The sequence below is a fragment of the Nelusetta ayraudi genome, unplaced genomic scaffold, assembly GCF_046127955.1.
Source record: "Nelusetta ayraudi isolate G7.1 ecotype Tasmania unplaced genomic scaffold, CSIRO-AGI_Nayr_v1 ptg000004l, whole genome shotgun sequence".
NCBI classification, from domain to species: domain Eukaryota; kingdom Metazoa; phylum Chordata; class Actinopteri; order Tetraodontiformes; family Monacanthidae; genus Nelusetta; species Nelusetta ayraudi.
This window is the reverse complement of record NW_027466054.1, coordinates 6,228,084-6,246,024: the sequence shown is the minus strand read 5'-3', so window position 1 is coordinate 6,246,024 and position 17,941 is coordinate 6,228,084. Positions and strand designations below refer to the sequence as shown.

The window sequence follows — 17,941 nt, the reverse complement described above, 5'->3', positions numbered from 1 at the left end:
CCAATAACTGAACAGAAATCTGTAGTGGTGAGACAAGTCTCACCTGCGACTCAGTGCGAACGCAGTTGTCTGAGTAGAGGTCTGGCGAGGAGAGGTCCTGCGAGCTGAGGGAGGAGAAGCTGCTCTCCCTGTGGAGAGACCTGCCACTACCGGACCTCCGGTTCTCCACGGCCCACGTGTAGGAGTCGCTGTGAGTCAGACCCCGTGGCAGGCCCGCGCAGGGCCCGCAGTTCATGGACACCGATTTGGAGATGGCCTTCCCCTGCGTTCGAGAGTTTGACAGACAGCACGCGCATCAAGAGCCAGCAATGTAAAACGAAAAAAAGAAAAGAAAGTAGAACAGGCAGATTAGAGTGAGAGTGTTTAAATAACGAGATAAATGGAGACAATAGATAAGTGATAGGAGCGACAGGGGAATAGATGGGTTGGTGCAGGGGGAGATTGGGGGGGTAAGGGAGGGCAGATGAGGGAGATAGAGGAATGTGGAGGGAAAAAAGAGTGATGGAGATGTAGGGCGCTAATTGAAGAAAGGCAGCGTGGAAACGGAGAGATGGGATTAGTGGGAGCGAGTGATGGAGAGAAATAGGAGAGACAAAGAAATTTGAGAAAGGAGGGCAATGTGAGACAATGAAGAGATGTGGGTGGGAGAACAGGGAGGGAGGAGAGAGAGAGAGGGATGGAGGGAGGGTAAACGTCTGTTAGTGAAAGAGGGGGAAGGTAGGGGAAGCAAAGGCTTTAAATGGAACAGGGAGGGGACCGGCAGGCGAGGAGGAATCTGAAACAAACAGTATAAACGATAAACAGGCTCCCCGCTTCTCTCTCTCACACACACACACACACACACACACACACAAATAAAAACTCCCTCGAATTCCTGCTTCAAAGTTCGGGAGGCAGTCGCAGGAGGCGCCTTCATCTGCTCCGTATGCAGCCCTGACACCTGTTGACGCAGCGGCGGCAGCGGCGGCGGAGCGCTGCCAAAATACTAATGCGTGACTTCGCTCTGTCCTAATTTGCAGTCGCGCCCCTTCCATCCCGGCTCCGCCGACATCAGGGAGCGAGAGGCGGCGGAGACTTCGCGAATCGGAAGTTGATCGCAATTCCATCACGCTGATGGAAAAATCCTCAAAACCTTCCCCCTCCACCCACCCTATCCCCTTTTTGTTGTTTTCCTGGATGTTTTCCTGGAACGAGGACCAAAGTGGCTGTGGGCTTACAAGGCAGCCAGGCTCAAATCATTGCAGACGGGGAAAACAAATATTCATACACGATTTGCTGTCATGCAGTGCCGGGCACTGAGAAGTGTGCAGCCTTTTGTTGTGGCGCCGACTGCTGAGAATGAACAATCTGAACAAAGCAATCAAATAATCCAAATCAATATTTACACTTTTAAAAACGATAAAACGTTGAATAAATATGTTTGTCTCTGATTGTAGTGAAACATAAATAATCATGTCAGATTTTCTGTTTTGTTTGAAGAGCATTAAAGGCAATTGTAGCTAAAGTAGGATGTGACTGTCAGCTTTGGAGACATTTATTTTATTTTATGATTATTAATACCATCATTGTTATTATCGTGAATATCTGACGTTTAATGTGTTGCTGTGGATGTTTTATTTTTTTAATGTATTTTTTTTTAATTTTCTTTAATCTGCTCCACTTCTTTGTAATGTATTGCTTCAGGTAAATGGGCAGGCAATATAAGATTATTCTTTTTTCTGCTCTCTTTCCTTCAGGGGTTGGGAAAGTTTGTGTTGGTGTTGATTTTTTTTTTTTTTTTAACGCAACAAATTCAATAAAAATTTCAATTAATGAATAAAATCAATAAATAACCGCAGCCTGGTCACCTGTATGTGTGTGTGTGTGTGTGTGTGTGTGTGCGCGCACACACACACACACACACACAAACACACCCATAGAACACATCGACCACCAGCTCCAGTGACGCTAAGTTCTGGAAAAAAAAAAAGAGAAGGAAATAAAAGCCCTCCTTGGGATGATCCCGAGCCGCCCCTCCCCCTCCACTTCCTCCCTCTCTCCTTCTTTCTCGGGGCTTTAGCGATAAGCTGAGGTAAGCTGATTACTCATCCAGTTTGCTCCCAGCGTCGAGCGTTTTTTGGGAACCATCCGCGGCCGCCTCCGCGCACCGGCGCACGCAACGTGCACGCGCCCGGGCCGCACCTTGGCCGCTGTCCTGCGCTGCGCCTGCTGCAGGCTGAGGATGTGGTGAAAGAGGGGGCTCTGCAGGAAGGTCCTCAGCAGGGACAGCTTTTCCCGCGTCGGGGCCTCGCCACGCTCCTTCAGCTTGGCCTGCAGCCGCTCCACGGCCTCCAGGGCTCGCTCGGCATCTGCGGGAGGTTGGGAAAGAAATCGCACCCGTTGGTTCGTGGCATTCAGAGCAGCGGCTTTTTGGCGGCACCGGTATCGCACCAGCTGCTGCTCTGTGACCCTGAGAGGGGAAAAAAGATTTTTGATTGTCGGCTATTTATGCCAACAATGGATGGTTAATTGTAAAGGAAAAAAATGGAAATTTGATTCAGGCCTTTTACACCATCCCAATAGGACATCTGTCCTCACATACCAGGAAAGGAGCGATTCAAGTATGCAGAAAGGAGCGATTCAATTCCATGGAAAAGAGTGAAGAAGAAGAAGAAGAAGAAGAAGAAGATTCAGCGTTGCCTCCTCAAAAAAAAAACACTCTATGAAAGATGCTGGTGTTAACCCTTTACTTCTGGTGTCCCACTTTAGCTCACACATTTCTTACTACAGCATTTGGCATTATTTGTGTGTTTAAAGCATTTGGCCTTTGATGTATCGAGGAACAGCGTAGTTTCGTGCCTCAATATCATTGCTTGACAAGGAAGGCATCCATCAGGATTGACTAGGGCAGATTTATTATATGTCTGCCAAATACGGCGCCACAGGCATATACGTCAGTTATCTTGGTTTGAATTTGCATCAGTTATTTTGATGCAGGCAGCTCGCTTCAATTTTGTTTCCGTTCACTGTGGTCGTCAGATGACCTGAAGGCTAATTACCTTTAAACTGACACGTTAGCCGTTTCCCTCTTGCTGAGCTTGGTGAGGCTAAACGCTACACTGGTTCATTCCTTTTCTTAAATTCAAGTTCCCGTGTGCTAAACATTCAAGGCCCTGTGTGCAAAATTTCAAGGAATTAAGATTTAGCAAACGGGGCCTTTAAGTTTATACAAGTAGAAAATAAAGTTTTAGCAGCAGTTGAACTAAATGTCTGCAATGTTCTGTGTTTGGCAATAGGGCTGTTTGACTGTGAATATAATCTCAAAAGACCCAACCTCCATCTCCCCAACCCACACATTGAAAAAGACGAAAAAACAAACTCACATTACAAATGCAACTCCCAGTGAGCAGCTGCTTCAAAACTGACTTACTTATCTATATATGACCATTGCTCATATTGTCTATATTGTTTTGTTTTTATTTATTGTTTCTGTTGCAATTTGGCCACACGTGACTGACACAGGTTAATTCTTTAACTTTAACTTTAATTCTACTCTATTCTATTCCAACTGCAACATTCTGAATTGAGAACAGAAACTTGAACTTCTGGAATCAGTTCTGCAAGACAGCAACAGGAAAACAAAAGGAAAAGCAAAACGAAACATGGACGTTCCTGCTTTGTTTTACTAAAATCACAACGACACACAAATGAATTGTTGCTTCGGTGTCGCGTGGGCCCTTGTTCGCTTTCGGCCCAAGCGGCAGGCTAATGAGCGCTGGGGCCGCGCTGGCGGTAATTGCACGTGGCAGGAGGTTAAGACCCTGTAAACTCTTCACCGCAAAGTTTTGACTACCGGCACAGACGGCGGAGAGGCCTGAGCCACCTGCACATGTAACTATTCCCTCCCGGTCTGGCGCTCACAGCCAAGCCCGACACCTTAATTGTAAGCTTGAAGCGGCCTGAAGCTGGGGGTGGAGGGGTGGAGGGGTGGAGGGAGGGAGACTTCACTGGATCTGCACCACCACTCACCCATGATCTCCATCGCGGCCTGACGCTCCGGCTCCGATGAATCGTCCCCGGGTGACTCGCTGCGTCTCAGTTAAAGGTCATTCCTGTCTGCTCGGCGACTGCAACACAGAATAACACCCGCCAAATATAAGTGCAACCTCTGCTTTGACTGTGAGCAGAAGGTACAACCAGGGAGACGTTTTATCCCCCAATGGTCCCTTGCGAGCTGCAGTCCCTCAAACCGGCGGCCGATGCATCTGCTGTTTGATTGCGCTTTTACGACCACTCGCATCCCCTCGGAGGCCGTGTTTGTTTGAAAGCGCCTTGCTTGTGCGCTAATGCTCTTTAGCGGCCCTTAAATCTCCTGCAACAGGCTTTGTTGGCCGGTGACGGTAATCAAGGGAGACGCGCGGCCGCTCCGCCATTCCAACCTGAGGGTGGGGGATGGAGGAGGTGGTGGCGGCGGGGGTGGAAGCCTGCGCTAGATCACAGCATGATAGCAGTGACATGATTTGATTTGCCAAACGATGGGCAGCAAATGACGACGTCTCGTTTGAAAATTTCATTAAGGCGGTGATGGGCCGTCGATGGTCCTCAGCACTGTGTGTGTCCTTCACGGTGTCCTGCTGATGACATCCATATGCTGTAGGTGTTGATATCAAAGCCACAGCGTCTCCTTCAGAATGAGAAATTTAATAAAAATACAGACGGAAGATTTACATTAATTATGCGAGCCAATTAGCTGCTGATTTGATGTGTGGTCCTCCGGTCACTCTGGTAATTTCTTTAACAGAGTGTCCGGCCGCATTAGAAGCCATTACTGTGACGATCAGTCGGACATCCCAGCCACTTGTGGCGGCAGACCCCCTTCCTTCCTTCCTTGCTCACCTCCATTGCAGAGCCGGTGGGCGATCAACAGGTCCTCGCCGCGCTAAAAGGACATCCTCCTCCTGCTCCTCCTCCTGCTCCTCCTCCTCCTGCTCCCCCAGCAGCGGTCCACAGGCTGGATTCACCGGCGCAAAAACATCGACGGAGACACTTCGCCGACGAGCCGACTCATTGCGGCGTTTGAAAAAAAAAATTAAAGTAGACGACAGGGGATCAAGGCGAACCGTGCGCGCCTTGAATTTCCCAGCGCTTTACGTCCGCGCGGCTCTCTGTTGAGCGCTCGGCGGACGCAGTGCGCATGTGTCGCCCTCTGCTCCCCAGCGGGCACAGACGGACTCATCCCTCGCGTAAAAGAAGTTACCTAATCCCGTAAGACTCATCAAAGCGACTGGCTCCTGAACTCGAGTTATTATTGTCAGCCTCCGGTGCCCTTTGCAAGTTCAACATTCAACAAACAAACAAGCATAGCAGACAGACAGACAGACAGACAGACAGATAGATAGATAGACAGACATCCATACAGATAAATAGATAGATAGATGGATATTTCAAAGCAAATTATTGATTTATAGTGTGTCATATTATTATTATTATTATTATTATTATTATTGTTATTATTATTATTATTATTATTATTATTATTATTATTATTATTATTATTACTGGTGGCATCGATTCCAGGCATCTGGTCTTTCTGTGTGGAGTTTGTGTGTCCTCCCTGTGTCTGCGTGGGTTCTCTCCGGGTTCTCCGGCTTCCTCCCACAGTCCAAAAACATGCATGTGAGGTCAACTGGAAACTCTAGGTGTGTATGTGATTGCGAATGGTTGTTTGTCTTTATTCTTCTCTTTGTGGCCCTGCGATGAATTGGCAACTTGTGCAGGGTGTCACCCTGCCTTCACCCAGTGACAGTTGGGAGAGGCTGGGAGCGGGTATTGAAAATGGATGGATGGATGGATTATTATGTAACGCTACCCTCACTCCTTATCCCCACGACATTTCAGTGTGTCACTAGAACTCCACTGCAGACGCTCCCGGGCTGAACTCTTGTTAAAGGTCCGTCTCGGCTCAACTCGAACTCCATGTGTCCGGGGGATTACGCTGAAACGCCTCCCTGGAGGTCGCGCCAACAGCGGAAACGAGCGTCGTAAATTCACTTTTCTTTTCACTTTATCTCAGTGGGGACGTGGCGACGAAAGGGGCACGCACCTATAGTGAGCATATTGCACTTGTCACCTGAAGGCAGTGTTATGCAACCGTATGACGACGGGGGGAAAGGAGGGGGAAAAAACCCTGACACACATTACCACACAAACAACAACATCAACAACAACAACTCTCAGCGTGAGGCTGCCTGCTTCAACATCACCTCCCTTCTCTCTCTCTCTCTCTCTCTCCCCATCCTGTGTGTGCGTACGTGTTTGTGTGCACGCCTCATAATGAAAGCGCGTTTGACTTTCAAATGAAGGCCCGGCCATGCAGGCTGTGTGTGTTCACACGGCAGGTGGAGCCCTCCGTCCAGAGATCTGGGAGCCTGATCCACCTCCGTGTTTTCCAGCAGACACTCACACACACACACACACTCACACACACTCACACACACAGACACACACACGGCTCCATTCCATTCCGCTTCTCCCTCTTTTTCCTCCCCGTCTCTCCGCATCCCTTAGGCAGGAATCAACACCCTCCTCTCTCCTCCACTCCGACCCCCCCCCCCCCCCCCCCCCCCCCCACACACACACACCCCCGCAAGTCTCTCCCACCCTCTCGGCTGCACCGCCCGCTCCCCGTCCTCCCGGGCTGCGCTCCATCGATCGAGCATCCACCGGTCGTGGCTGCCGCCTCCCGAAATTGGTTTGTCATTCCTGACCCCCCTCCTGCACCCCCACCTCCACCCTCCCACCCAACTCCACCGCCCCCCGCCGTGTTTCTACGCGCTGACCGCGCTCTCCCGCACCGCTGCGCTTCCTGCGTCCGCGCGGAGGACTTCAGCGGGAGTCGGCGCGAGCAGGGAGGGTTGAGGGAGGGAGGGAGAGAGAGAGAGAGAGAGAGAGAGAGAGAGAGAGAGAGAGAGAGAGGAGAGCAGAGCAGAGCAGCTCCAGTCCGTCCTCCTCCTCCTGCACTTCACTGGACTTTTTTGTGCGTCTCGGACGGACACACGCGACACAGTCCATCCTCCTTGTGCGCGCGTGTGCGTATATATGTGCGTGTGTGCGCGTGTGTGTTTGCTTGCGCGCGCGCGCGCTTCTCGGGATACTGAGCACGCAGCCTACGCCACGAGCTCCATCCCCATCTTCTCCTCCTTCCTTTTCTTTTTGCTAATTTTTATACCCCCGCATTTCCTCCTCTCAACCTCTCCTCCTCCACCACCTCCTCCCCCTCCTCCGTCTTTCAGCAGCAGTAAAAGCGAAAGAATCTCCATCAAGAGCCCCCCCACTCTCTCTCTCTCTTTCTCTCTCTCTCTCCCCTACCCACCCACCCACCCGCGGAGTCGACGCGGCGAATTCAAGCCCTCATTGACTTTTGGAAGATAATATTTCAAATCAAAGCGTCGTCTGCGCTCCTCGGGAGACTCGCGCGGAAGGAGCGGCGGGAGAAGGTTATTCCTGACTATCCGATTCGCGCTGGATGTTGCGCGCACGCACACGCACGCTCCCTCGATGTGGCTGCTGTGACTGGCTGATATAACGGTAAGGAGTCGCCGCTCTTCGCCATCCCCCGCACGTATGCAGATATGTGCATGCCGTATGTTTTGTTTGTTCGTTTCTTGTCACCCCGTTCCGCTGCACACGCCTCCGCTCCGCTCGCTCGGAGTGTCAGCGGTCACCTGTGTCCGTCCGTCAGTGACCCGCGCCGATCGAGAGACGCTCCGCGCGGTTCTCACGGATGCCCATGGGAATGTGGCCTGCAATTATTGCATTTAAGGGGCGCGGAGAGTGTCCCTGTAAAAGGACGGGGGGGTTGGGGTGCAGAGTATCGAGAAGATAAAACGGCTGCCGCTGTGTTGTGTTTGCTATACGGATTACTGTCCGGTGACTTGTGGCTGGATGGGCGTCGCTCGGATGCTGAGGCGATGTAATAAGCAAATGATACCCGCCGCCGCATCCCCGGCGAATAATCAATGCGATCACATTATCCCGTGACGGCTTGTCGTCCGAGATGTACACAGAATTATGATTCTGCAGCCGCGCGCGTGTGCGTGTGCGCGCCACACTGCAGGGCGCGAAGGGAGAAAGGGAGAAAGGGAGAGAGGGAAATAATACATATATGGCATGCTCGCGCTTAAATGTTTTTTTTTTTTTCTTCTTTCCTCCCCGTCGCCTTCCTCTCCCGGGCCACTCTGCTTGTCATTCTTCCCATTATAAATGCGGTCCGCTTCTGTGTTTGTGTCTCTCTTTTTATTTGAGGAAGTGGGGTGTTGGTGGTGTTGGTGGTGGTGATGATGATGGTGGTAAAACGCTGTTTTGTTAGCCGCAGTCCGGGAAAAATCGGAGCGAAACCCAGAGCTCCCCTCGCGAGGAAAATGAGCATTCAGCGGGCCAGTGCACCCCGGGATACGTCAATCATGCGGATTCACGGAGTGAAAACGCGCCGGAGTGGCGTCCTGGGTTTTTTTTTTGCACATGACCTTGATCTGCCTCTGACAACCAGGCGAAGGTTGCTGGATTGCAAAAAAAAGAGAAAAAAAACCCTCTTTTCTTTTCTTTTTTTTTTTTTTTTTGGACTGAAGCTATAAGCAGCAGCAGCAGCAGCACCCTGCCTCGCTTCCTATGTGACCCTATAGGGTGCAACCAGCAGACTCCCCCCTTTAGAGGAAGCGCAGCTCACGGATGATTCCCTTTGTGCCTGCGCGGCGGCGACGTCCGTCAACTCTTTGGTAAACAACAAATTGGCCTCACGAGTGAGGCAGACGTCTGTCAATCACAGCTCCTCACGCCGATCGACCGCAGCTCTCAGCGGCCCTTTGTGATCTTTGTGCAGTTGAATCAGGCGCTCTCGACGTCCTCCGCGGCTGTATACTATATCACGTGGAGGGTCCATGAGTGTCATGTCTCATGTATGAGATGATGTGAAGGCTCCTTGGGGTCGAAGGTGCTGGACGGTGTGTCGGTCCAGTCGGTGCTGCAGTCACGGGAAGCTGCCCTGCAAGGAAACGCAACTTGAGTTATCAGCTGTTATTTTTTGAAGGGGAGAAAATTCACACGTTGGCTGCCATTTTGGCAGCATCTGCTGAAAGCGAGCGCAGGTCCGTCTCGAAAGGGGACGGGGCGACGTTTGAGGACGACGCAGCCATTGCTAAATAATCTGTCATCGGCGCATCTGTTTGTGTCGAGGCGATTATCCGCTTCCTTGGGCTGATCATTTTTGATTCAAACGTTTTCGAGAGACAAAGACAGGGAAAAAAAGGGAGGGAAAAAAAAGGAAAATTGGCGAGGCCAAAAAATCTCGCAGCCGTTGGCTGCGACTGTTTGACAAGTTGTTCGTCTGGTTTCGACAGGAAACAAAAGCCTCAATAATATTTGTGTCTCGCCTGTCCAAACTCTCCCTGGCTGCAGTGGATGTTTGCTGTTAACTCCTCTGAAAGGCTCGGCTAGCCTCTCCGCAGGGCCGAGTGATGATTTCCTCTTCTTTTCTTATTCTTTTTTTGTTGGTCGGACGTCACGCCGTGAATGCAAGGTGTGTCAAAAAGCACCGGCGGGGGGTGGGGGTGGTGAGGGTCAAACTTAAACAATCGTGCCCACGCAGCACTCATGTCACCGAAGCACATGGAAGCATCAAAAGAGCAACAGCATTCTGCTGACTGTAGGTCTGTCTGTCCTCCTTTAATTAGGTCAGCGATTCATTTTGCTTGTTATGTTAAGGAAGGAAGGCAAAAACTCCTCAACGGGGACGGGGAGGGAAAAAAATAACAACCGCAAAACATTGTGCAACTTGAGTCGGCCGCGCTTACGCCGATCGTTCCGCTTGATTGCTCTTGGGCGGGGGGGGGGGGCTGGTGTCCTTATTTGTTTTTTTGTTTTCCTCCCCTCCGCGACTGCCTCTAACTTGACACAATATTTGGTTCAGACTCGCTCGGCTCCAACAACATTGTCTTGGCCCGCGGATGGGAAACGGGCTGCGATTCAATCGCACGTTAAACATCTCGCGCGCACCCTGAAACCTGGAAGATAATGGTAATAAAGCCTTGCTGACATCCTGATCCGTCTCAGACAGACGCTAACAGACACGTCGGCACGCCGGAATATTAAGACGAGCAGGCATATAATCAGAAATGTAACAAGTGTGCCCGCTTGTTACTGAAGTCTCCATTTCCATTGTCGAGTGCTATTAGGGAGTCTTACTTCAACATTTGTACAATTAATTCAGTTTTAGTGGGTGCACAGAACCCCAGGGCCTGATTACCCTGCAAGCAATTTCAACAAGCCTTTTTACTTCAAGAACTTGACGTTTCCAGGATCGTCTGTTTGATTAATTTATGCATCGCCAGGTTAAAAAAGACAAAAAAAAGAAAAAAGAAAAGGTGGGGGAGCTCTGTAGATAAACAGAAGGTGGCGTTGACCTTCCTGTCTAAACAGGAACGTCGTTCTGGTGGCTTAAAGCTGCGCGGGGAGGCCAAAACAAATCTTAATTCTGCAATAATAACATCAGCTCGCAGTGAAAGCAGAGCTCTCTAATTTCCCTGCGTCGCTCCCTTTAATGCCGCGATGATTCTCAGTCCTACAGTCCCAGCCTGGCCCCACTTTGTGAGCGCAGACTTTAACCTAATTCAGGAAGCCCCTCCATGCACTCAGCGACATCCCACTCCCGTATTGAAATAATGAGGCCAGATCCTTGCCCGTCTTCCTCATCCACCTAAAGCACTCAGTCATGTGTTAACGCAGCTTTCCTCCTTTCCTTCACCCTTACCGGAGGAAGCAAAAAACACAGACCCACACACACAGACGCACACACAAAAAAAATAAAACCCTCGGCTCTCCGCTGCGGTTTCTGCCATCAACTCGATCTGAGCTATCAGCGCAGTTCAACCTACCCTTAACGTGTGAAATTCGCCCCGCGATATCATTCAGGCCCCCGCAAGAGGTTCAGACCATGCGTGAGGGCTTCGCAGTTACTTTGCTTCCTGATTAGATTTAAGCTTCGGGAGGGGAAGGGGAGGGGGGACTAGTAGTGGACGACTGGCTGTCAGATCGGAGGGCATTCTCTGACTCATTGCTCTCGTGGCCCCGACTAGAATAGCCCTCCAGAGATGGATGTCTTACTCTGCCTAAATGTGGGACGGTTGGCAGCCTCACTGTTCGACCACCATGCACACAGCCTGTCAGCGGTCTTTAGTTTCGGCCCAACAGGAGGGAATATACAGTGTTTTGCGCCGGATCCAAAATGGGTCCTCGGCTCGGCGCTGCAAGCAGCTCCTTGCGTTGTTTTTAGCTCGTGCGTTGTAATCACAGCCACGTAGCGGCAACAGTGTGACGCTACATCAGCTGTGGTGCCTAATTAGTGGTTGGACAGAGTGGGTCAGCGAGATGGCCACCGATACTGATTGTGACACTGTGGATGAAATCCAGCAATTAGAGCTGGTAGAGAGAGTTAATGAGCCAATTATCAAATTACATGTTTTCTTAATGTTTCTTTAATTTTTTATATATTTTTTTCCAGTCTCTTTTTCTCATTCCAGTCTCCGGGTAGGTAGTTGACGACAAAATGAGATGAGATGAGATGAGATATTTTTTCAGCTAAAATGTAAGGGACAATAAAATGAAATGTACTTTTATAGTTGGGACAGGATTACAGTATAATTGACAAAATGTAATGTCTTGACTGCTGTCTCTGCACACACACATGGAAAATGCTGTCTTAATGAAAACACAAATTAATCGCAGTGCGGCCATATTACACATGCAAACGTGTCGATGAAAATAGCTTTTCTGTCAGCAAATTAACACTGTCTTTGTAAGCCTTATCATGTAATTGGATACCAAAGAGGAAAAAAACAGATAGGAATCAAGAATAAACTGAAACAAATAAAAATTATCAGCGACAACAATGAGACATTTGTTTGCTTGTCATTTAAAGGACGTTCAAGGACTTGTTATAACAGTGGGACAAACAAGATTTTGATTGAGGCTTCATGGGGGGCTGAGTGATATTTTACTGCAGAAGATAAGCTAATGCGGGTGAAGGACATAGGCTTGGATCTGGAATTATTCCCTGTCTCTGTTACTAAATAGTGATGCTTTGACTTTTTTGATTGCAAATGGGTACACAACGTTGGAATTCATTGCAAAGTCCCTCCTTAAAATGTATGACTTGTTTTCAGTCAGAGTTCTCTAACAACAAACCTAAGGACCTTTTGCTGCAGTACCTCTCACATGGGAGGCAAAAAATATACATTTAGAATTCTTTCAGTTTTCAGATCAAGCTGATGTTACTGCGCACACATTTATAAGGATATTTTACTGCGTTTGTCCTTGCCCTACTTAGACACAGAGTTACCTGCACTCAATTTATAGAAATAACAGATTGTCAGATTCAGTACTTGATATATCAGCGTTGGATACGCCACTCACGTTTGAAGTAGCAGCAAGCTACATTTCATGTGTGAACCATCCATGGTTTTGTGCCATTTACTGAAAACGATGAGTGGTACCTTTGTGAGAATTGTTTCAACTGAGAACAAATATTCACTCAAACTTTAAGGTGAACTAGATTTAGACCTGGCCGCAGGTCGTCTTCTTTGCGGGCCATTTAAACACATAGGTTTTTGCCTTAATGATGTGCCAGCAGGAAACACGCCCCACAAATTCTGCATCTGAGTCAGGTGCCGAATTGCGGTCTGGCAACCCGGCTGCAATTTGCGCCTCAGATTGTATAAATACGTGTGTGGTTGGCTGTGTGCCAGGAGCGATCCCGGCAACTTGTACCTTCGTATAATTTACATTTCTCAGATGTCAAAAAGGGAAACTCTGCTACGATAATATACGCGCTGTTGTGCGCACCTGCCGTTACGATGCCCTCGTCCTACTACTATGACTGCTGCCATGATAACAACACCTGAATGCAATTTGTACCTGTTTTGTAGCCCGTTAACCTTACAGATCTGTGACACACAGATTTCACAAATTTCAGGTTTACGTTTAATTAATGCATCCCTCTCAATATGTGTGTGTGTGTATATATGTGTATATATATATACACAGATGTATATATGTATATATATATATATATACGTCTATATGTATATACATATATATATATACGTGCGTGTATGTCGATCTATCTATCTATCTATCTATCTCACTTACCTTTTCATCAGTCAATAATACTGCATGTTATAAAACTCATTGACGTGGTAGCACTATTGTGAGTGTCGTGAGTATAAACAAAAGCCAGTACTTCATCGTTATTCCAAATTAATATTTTGTCATCTTGATGTATGTAATTACGTCTCCGTACGCGCTCCGTACACTCCTCAGCCCTTGCTTGTATTCACTGCAGCTTTGTCGTGAGCGAAACATCTTGTGATTATACATTTCAGAGGATTAGATAATGTATAGAAAGCTTTTAATTAAACCCTTCCAAACGCGAGTGGGGGTAACAAGATGAGGTTTAAAAATAAATAAATAAATAAAATGTAACCTTGAGCCATGACAAACATGGATCATTTGCAGCGCTTCATAGGCTGGCTTTCTTTCATTTTGACTTATTGTAGTGTCGTGTAATTTATTCTGTAATCACCAGCCACTCACCACTGCTACATGTTTTAGCAGCTGCTCTTCCTGTTAGAATATTGTATCCAACTGCCTATTGTTCATATAAAACCTTGCTCACCGAGCAGCTGCTGGACCTCTTCCATAAAGAAAGCACACTTGTTTCTGCTGTCAACACGTCTTCTGTCCACACTTCACCTCTTTGCCCTTTGTGGCCCCACACACTCACTCTAATCCATCACCATTAAATAGGAGCAAACACGCACACACACACACACACACACACACACATACACACACGCATGCACACACACACACACACACACGCATGCACACACGCATGCATTTCTTCCCACAGATACTCTAAACAAACGTCACATCAATTGCTCCACTGCACCTTCATGCACGCACAAACACAAACACAAACACAAACACAAACATGCGCACACACACACACACACACACACACGCACACACGTGTATAGACAGTGCCCGCAGCTGTGTATTTAGTGACACATGCAGTGCCATTAGGAGGCTGAGTGGAGAATCAGTGTGCGAGGACAGAGCGATTGTGAGACGCTCGCTCAAAGGTTTTGTTGATTATTTTGGTCTCTGCAGGAAATCATTTAGAAAGGCGCTCGCTCCCCGTTCGCCCTCTCCCACCACACACACTTCAGTCCATCATAAGGCAGGGCTCCCCCGCATGCAGGCGTGTGTGCGTGAGCGTGCACTGTACGTGCACGCGCGGGCCTCAAGTCGCCCACCCCAAGCAGTTGATGGGGAAATCGGCCGGGGCTCTGGCGTGCTGGGGTGGTCTCCCCCCCTCCCCACACACACACACACACCCTCTCCTCTCTCTCCTTCTCTCGCTCTCACTCGTTTAGAGGATGGGGTGCATGGAAATGAGTCATACACAATGTGATGCAACACAGCGGAGCAGATTTGAATTATGGGGCAGTGAACAATGAGGTCATCGCAGGGCTGGGGGCATAAATCCCGTGGTGCCGTGGCACAGCACAGCACTTCTTATCAATGGAGGAAACTGCAGCAGGCCTCGGATATGCAGCATTGTTTAAGGGCACGAGTCAGTGTGGCAAGTAGAGGTGCGGGTCGGCCGCACAATGGGAGGGGATTTCTGTTTGCGGTGCGCCGGCACTGTTGTTTTTCGGACTACTGTGTACTGAAATCTGCAAGTTGCTATTCATTGGGCAGCTTGAAGGATCACCACAAAACTTGCTTTGTTGTTTGCAGTATTTTTAATTGGCTCTTGCTCCTATACACACACCTCGCCAGGACTCAGTACCCAGTAAAGTGGGCGGCGGTGGTTTAACGTGGTGTGCGTTCAGAGATGATATTCTGCTGTCTTTGATTTCAGCCAGTGGCGGTTTGAGTCACTGTTGCCTTTCCATGGTGTCTGCCCATTGTGACCTCTGACCCCTGACATCAACAAGGCATTCCTTCACACAACAGCTGCTCATTGGGTATTTTCCCTTTTTTGGGATCTGTAAACCCTTCAGATAGTTGTGATGTAAAAAAAAGTCCATTTCAGTCCATTTCCTATGCCACTTGCACTGACCTTGAGCAGGCCGTTTTCACTGCATCTACACACATGATTTGGCTGATTAGCTCTCGCAACCAGTTACAAAGGCCAGTGAGTGTATTTTTTTTAAACCACTGCTTTACCTGCCTCCCTCTTCCGGGAGAATTTTCCATATCACTTTCTTCTGGAGCAGACTGCCCACAATCAGCATCTGCTGTAATACCATCATCCCCTTGGCCCCTCTTAAATTTCCTGCTTACTGGGCCTTTTACTTTAACTGCATTACATACATCTACCACTCCCTGTTCATCTGTTTCCTTTCAGCGGAGAGGTGTGCCTGATAGATCCAGTTCTGGCATGCCGTCTCAGGCCTTTTCGACGGCAAATTAGAAAAATAATAATCTTGCCATTCATTGTGCCTGCTTAGTGACAGGTCTGCCTTCTGTATTGATATCGAATGTCATTTTCACTCCGAGTCTTTTGAGAGTGAGAATATGTGCCAGGGAGTATTGATCCAGAGGCTCAGCTGACGGTGCATTGTGATAGGCTGAAGGAGGGCGCGGGTGACTGGATGGTCATGCTTGATGGAACACAAACATTAGCGGACGTAGAATAATCAATGGCTTCACAATGTATGTTTACTTCATCGTTGTGCTGATATGCTGGGGAATATTTCTTGAATGAGCCTCTGTAGATGGTAGAGTGACAGTACGAGGCTGTCTAATGCACCGTGTTCGCAGAGCTTTGATCTCTGTGTTTGGGCCATCATCTTTTTGTGAAGCCCAGATTGCAGATCCACTTCTTGATAGAGCCACTGGTGGTAGAAAAAATGCATTTGATTGCAACCAAAACTAAAGAACGGGTTCAGAAATTAACACTTACCACATGCGGCTAGATTTTCTGTTTAGCAAGTCAGTCTGAGAGGGCGAGTCGCCTCATGCTGCGTAAATGTTTGTCGGAAAAAAGTAAATCCTGTAAGTGTTGGAGTTTGGATTTTACATTATAGGTTAGCCGCGTCTTATTTCCCCTGGTTTTCTTCTAACAGCATTTTGGAGAAGGAACTGTGCCCCTGCTGTATACGATAGTGTGGCGCATGGTCTAGCTCACTGCCTGTCTGCTTCTACCAGGGAAAACTGCAGTGTTTTCTCTTCATATTCAGCAAGATGTCTAAACACCTGGCAACTTGAGAAATTAAGCCCAGCTCGAGTAGACTGTGTCACACATGTCTGATCAAACCAACAAAGTGACCAGTATGTAGGGCAGGACTCGATAGACAAAAACATTTATCAGAGTATATCACAATAATTTTCTGTGAAACCACCTCCTGATCCACTTGGAGGAGCTCAGGGGTGAAGGTGGCTTCAGGCTTCGAGTGCAAACTTAACAGCGACGTTCTGCCCGGACCTTCGCCGAACGACAATCAACAAAACAACTTTATGAGGATGTTGAGGATATTGTCTCATGATAGACATTGTTTTTTATTGAGGCGGTAATATGTAGAGTATCATCCTGTCACCTAGCCCTACTAGTATGTGGTAGTATTTGCAAATAATTGGTTTAAATTGATAACCTGATTCTGATTTTCTTCATGATCAACGACTGATCAGTGACGCTAACTTTGCCTCAAAGTTTTTCTCCGACTTCTTCTTCTTCTTTCTTTCTTTCTTGTGCGACACAAAGTACACAAGTTGTTACTTTGGAAAGATGCTTAGTCAGGTTTTGTTTTTTCAACTATTTGGAGCTTTGAGTTCAAAGTTATCTTCCACCATGAAGGGACTGAAGTGTAAAACAACGTAACGCAACCATGCTAGCCACTGTGCTATCCAATGCTAGCCTACTGTTACCACCCCACTCTGATTATATGATGGCCCTATTTGGGTTTCGTCAGCTACTTTGTACGGGAACGATGCAATTCATGCGCTATAAAAAGGGGGTTCTGCCCCTTTCGGCCCGTATTAACACCTGCCAATTGTGTCCTCGCTGTATCTCCCACGTTGCTCAATAAAAACATTTTACCAGCTGTGCTGTTTTACAAGGAACCCTGATAGTGTCACTCCAAGACAGATGAGCGCCGCTCTGGCCTGCGGGCCTGCGGCAATAACTTACATGCACCCTTGTATCTGTTTTCTAACCATGTAAGAAATTGCATGGCTGTGCTTGTGCACCGTGGTAACATGCATTCTGAACCCCCAGATTGGATCTCATGAGACGGTATCCACATGATTGATGAGACGACGTCGGTCACATGGATCAAGATGAGAGTGAGAGTGTGAGGGGGATTGGATGGATTTTTCTTTTTTTTTTTTTAAATTCAACTTTTGTACTGCGTACGGCTGCAATGCTGCGTCCAAATCCCCACACATGTCGAAAATCTCAATGTAATTGATGATCTTTGTGTGTGTCCATGTACAGATTGGCACTCAAGCTTGGGAACATTTCACCGCCCGAGATCGAGCGCAGTTGACAACAGTTAAGCGGTTCACAGTCGGCAGGAAAACCAACAGGGTTTTATGTTCTATCGTGTACAGACCTCCTAGCAGACCACCCCCCAACCCCCTCCGGTCTCCCTTTCCCTTGCACTCGCGTCTAAAGATTTATGTGGGCCACGTAGACAAGAGTCTTTAATTTTACGCCTGGGTGGACCATATACAGTATTGCTCCATATTCTTCATGCTTATGCGGCGGGCCACAGAGAGAGACCGCTGTGCTTTTTAAACGTGCATATGCGGGGCAGACCCCACCCATTCTCAGCAAGGCATCGCACTGCTTTCAATTAGAGGCGACGTAAATTACCACCCAATAGGCGCAAACAGCAAA

At 48.2% G+C, this 17,941-nt stretch overlaps 2 protein-coding genes across 2 annotated transcripts in view; one reads left to right on the top strand and one right to left on the bottom strand.

Annotated features, from left to right (window-relative positions):
• Positions 1 to 5,125, bottom strand: part of LOC142897896 (multiple PDZ domain protein-like) — a 43,938-nt gene extending 38,813 nt beyond the window's left edge. The window contains exons 1-4 of the mRNA XM_076040523.1: positions 4,876 to 5,125; positions 4,009 to 4,106; positions 2,182 to 2,348; positions 44 to 262 (exon numbers count right to left, since the gene is read on the bottom strand). Coding sequence (XP_075896638.1) covers positions 44 to 262; positions 2,182 to 2,348; positions 4,009 to 4,021 — 399 coding nt within the window. The 5' untranslated portion in view covers positions 4,022 to 4,106; positions 4,876 to 5,125. The remainder of the gene's footprint in view (positions 1 to 43; positions 263 to 2,181; positions 2,349 to 4,008; positions 4,107 to 4,875) is intronic.
• Positions 5,126 to 6,996: 1,871 nt separating this feature from the next.
• adgrl3.1 (adhesion G protein-coupled receptor L3.1) overlaps positions 6,997 to 17,941 on the top strand; it is a 139,701-nt gene continuing 128,756 nt past the window's right edge. Inside the window, exon 1 of the mRNA XM_076031163.1 lies at positions 6,997 to 7,566. The gene's annotated coding sequence lies outside the window, so the exon portion shown is untranslated. The remainder of the gene's footprint in view (positions 7,567 to 17,941) is intronic.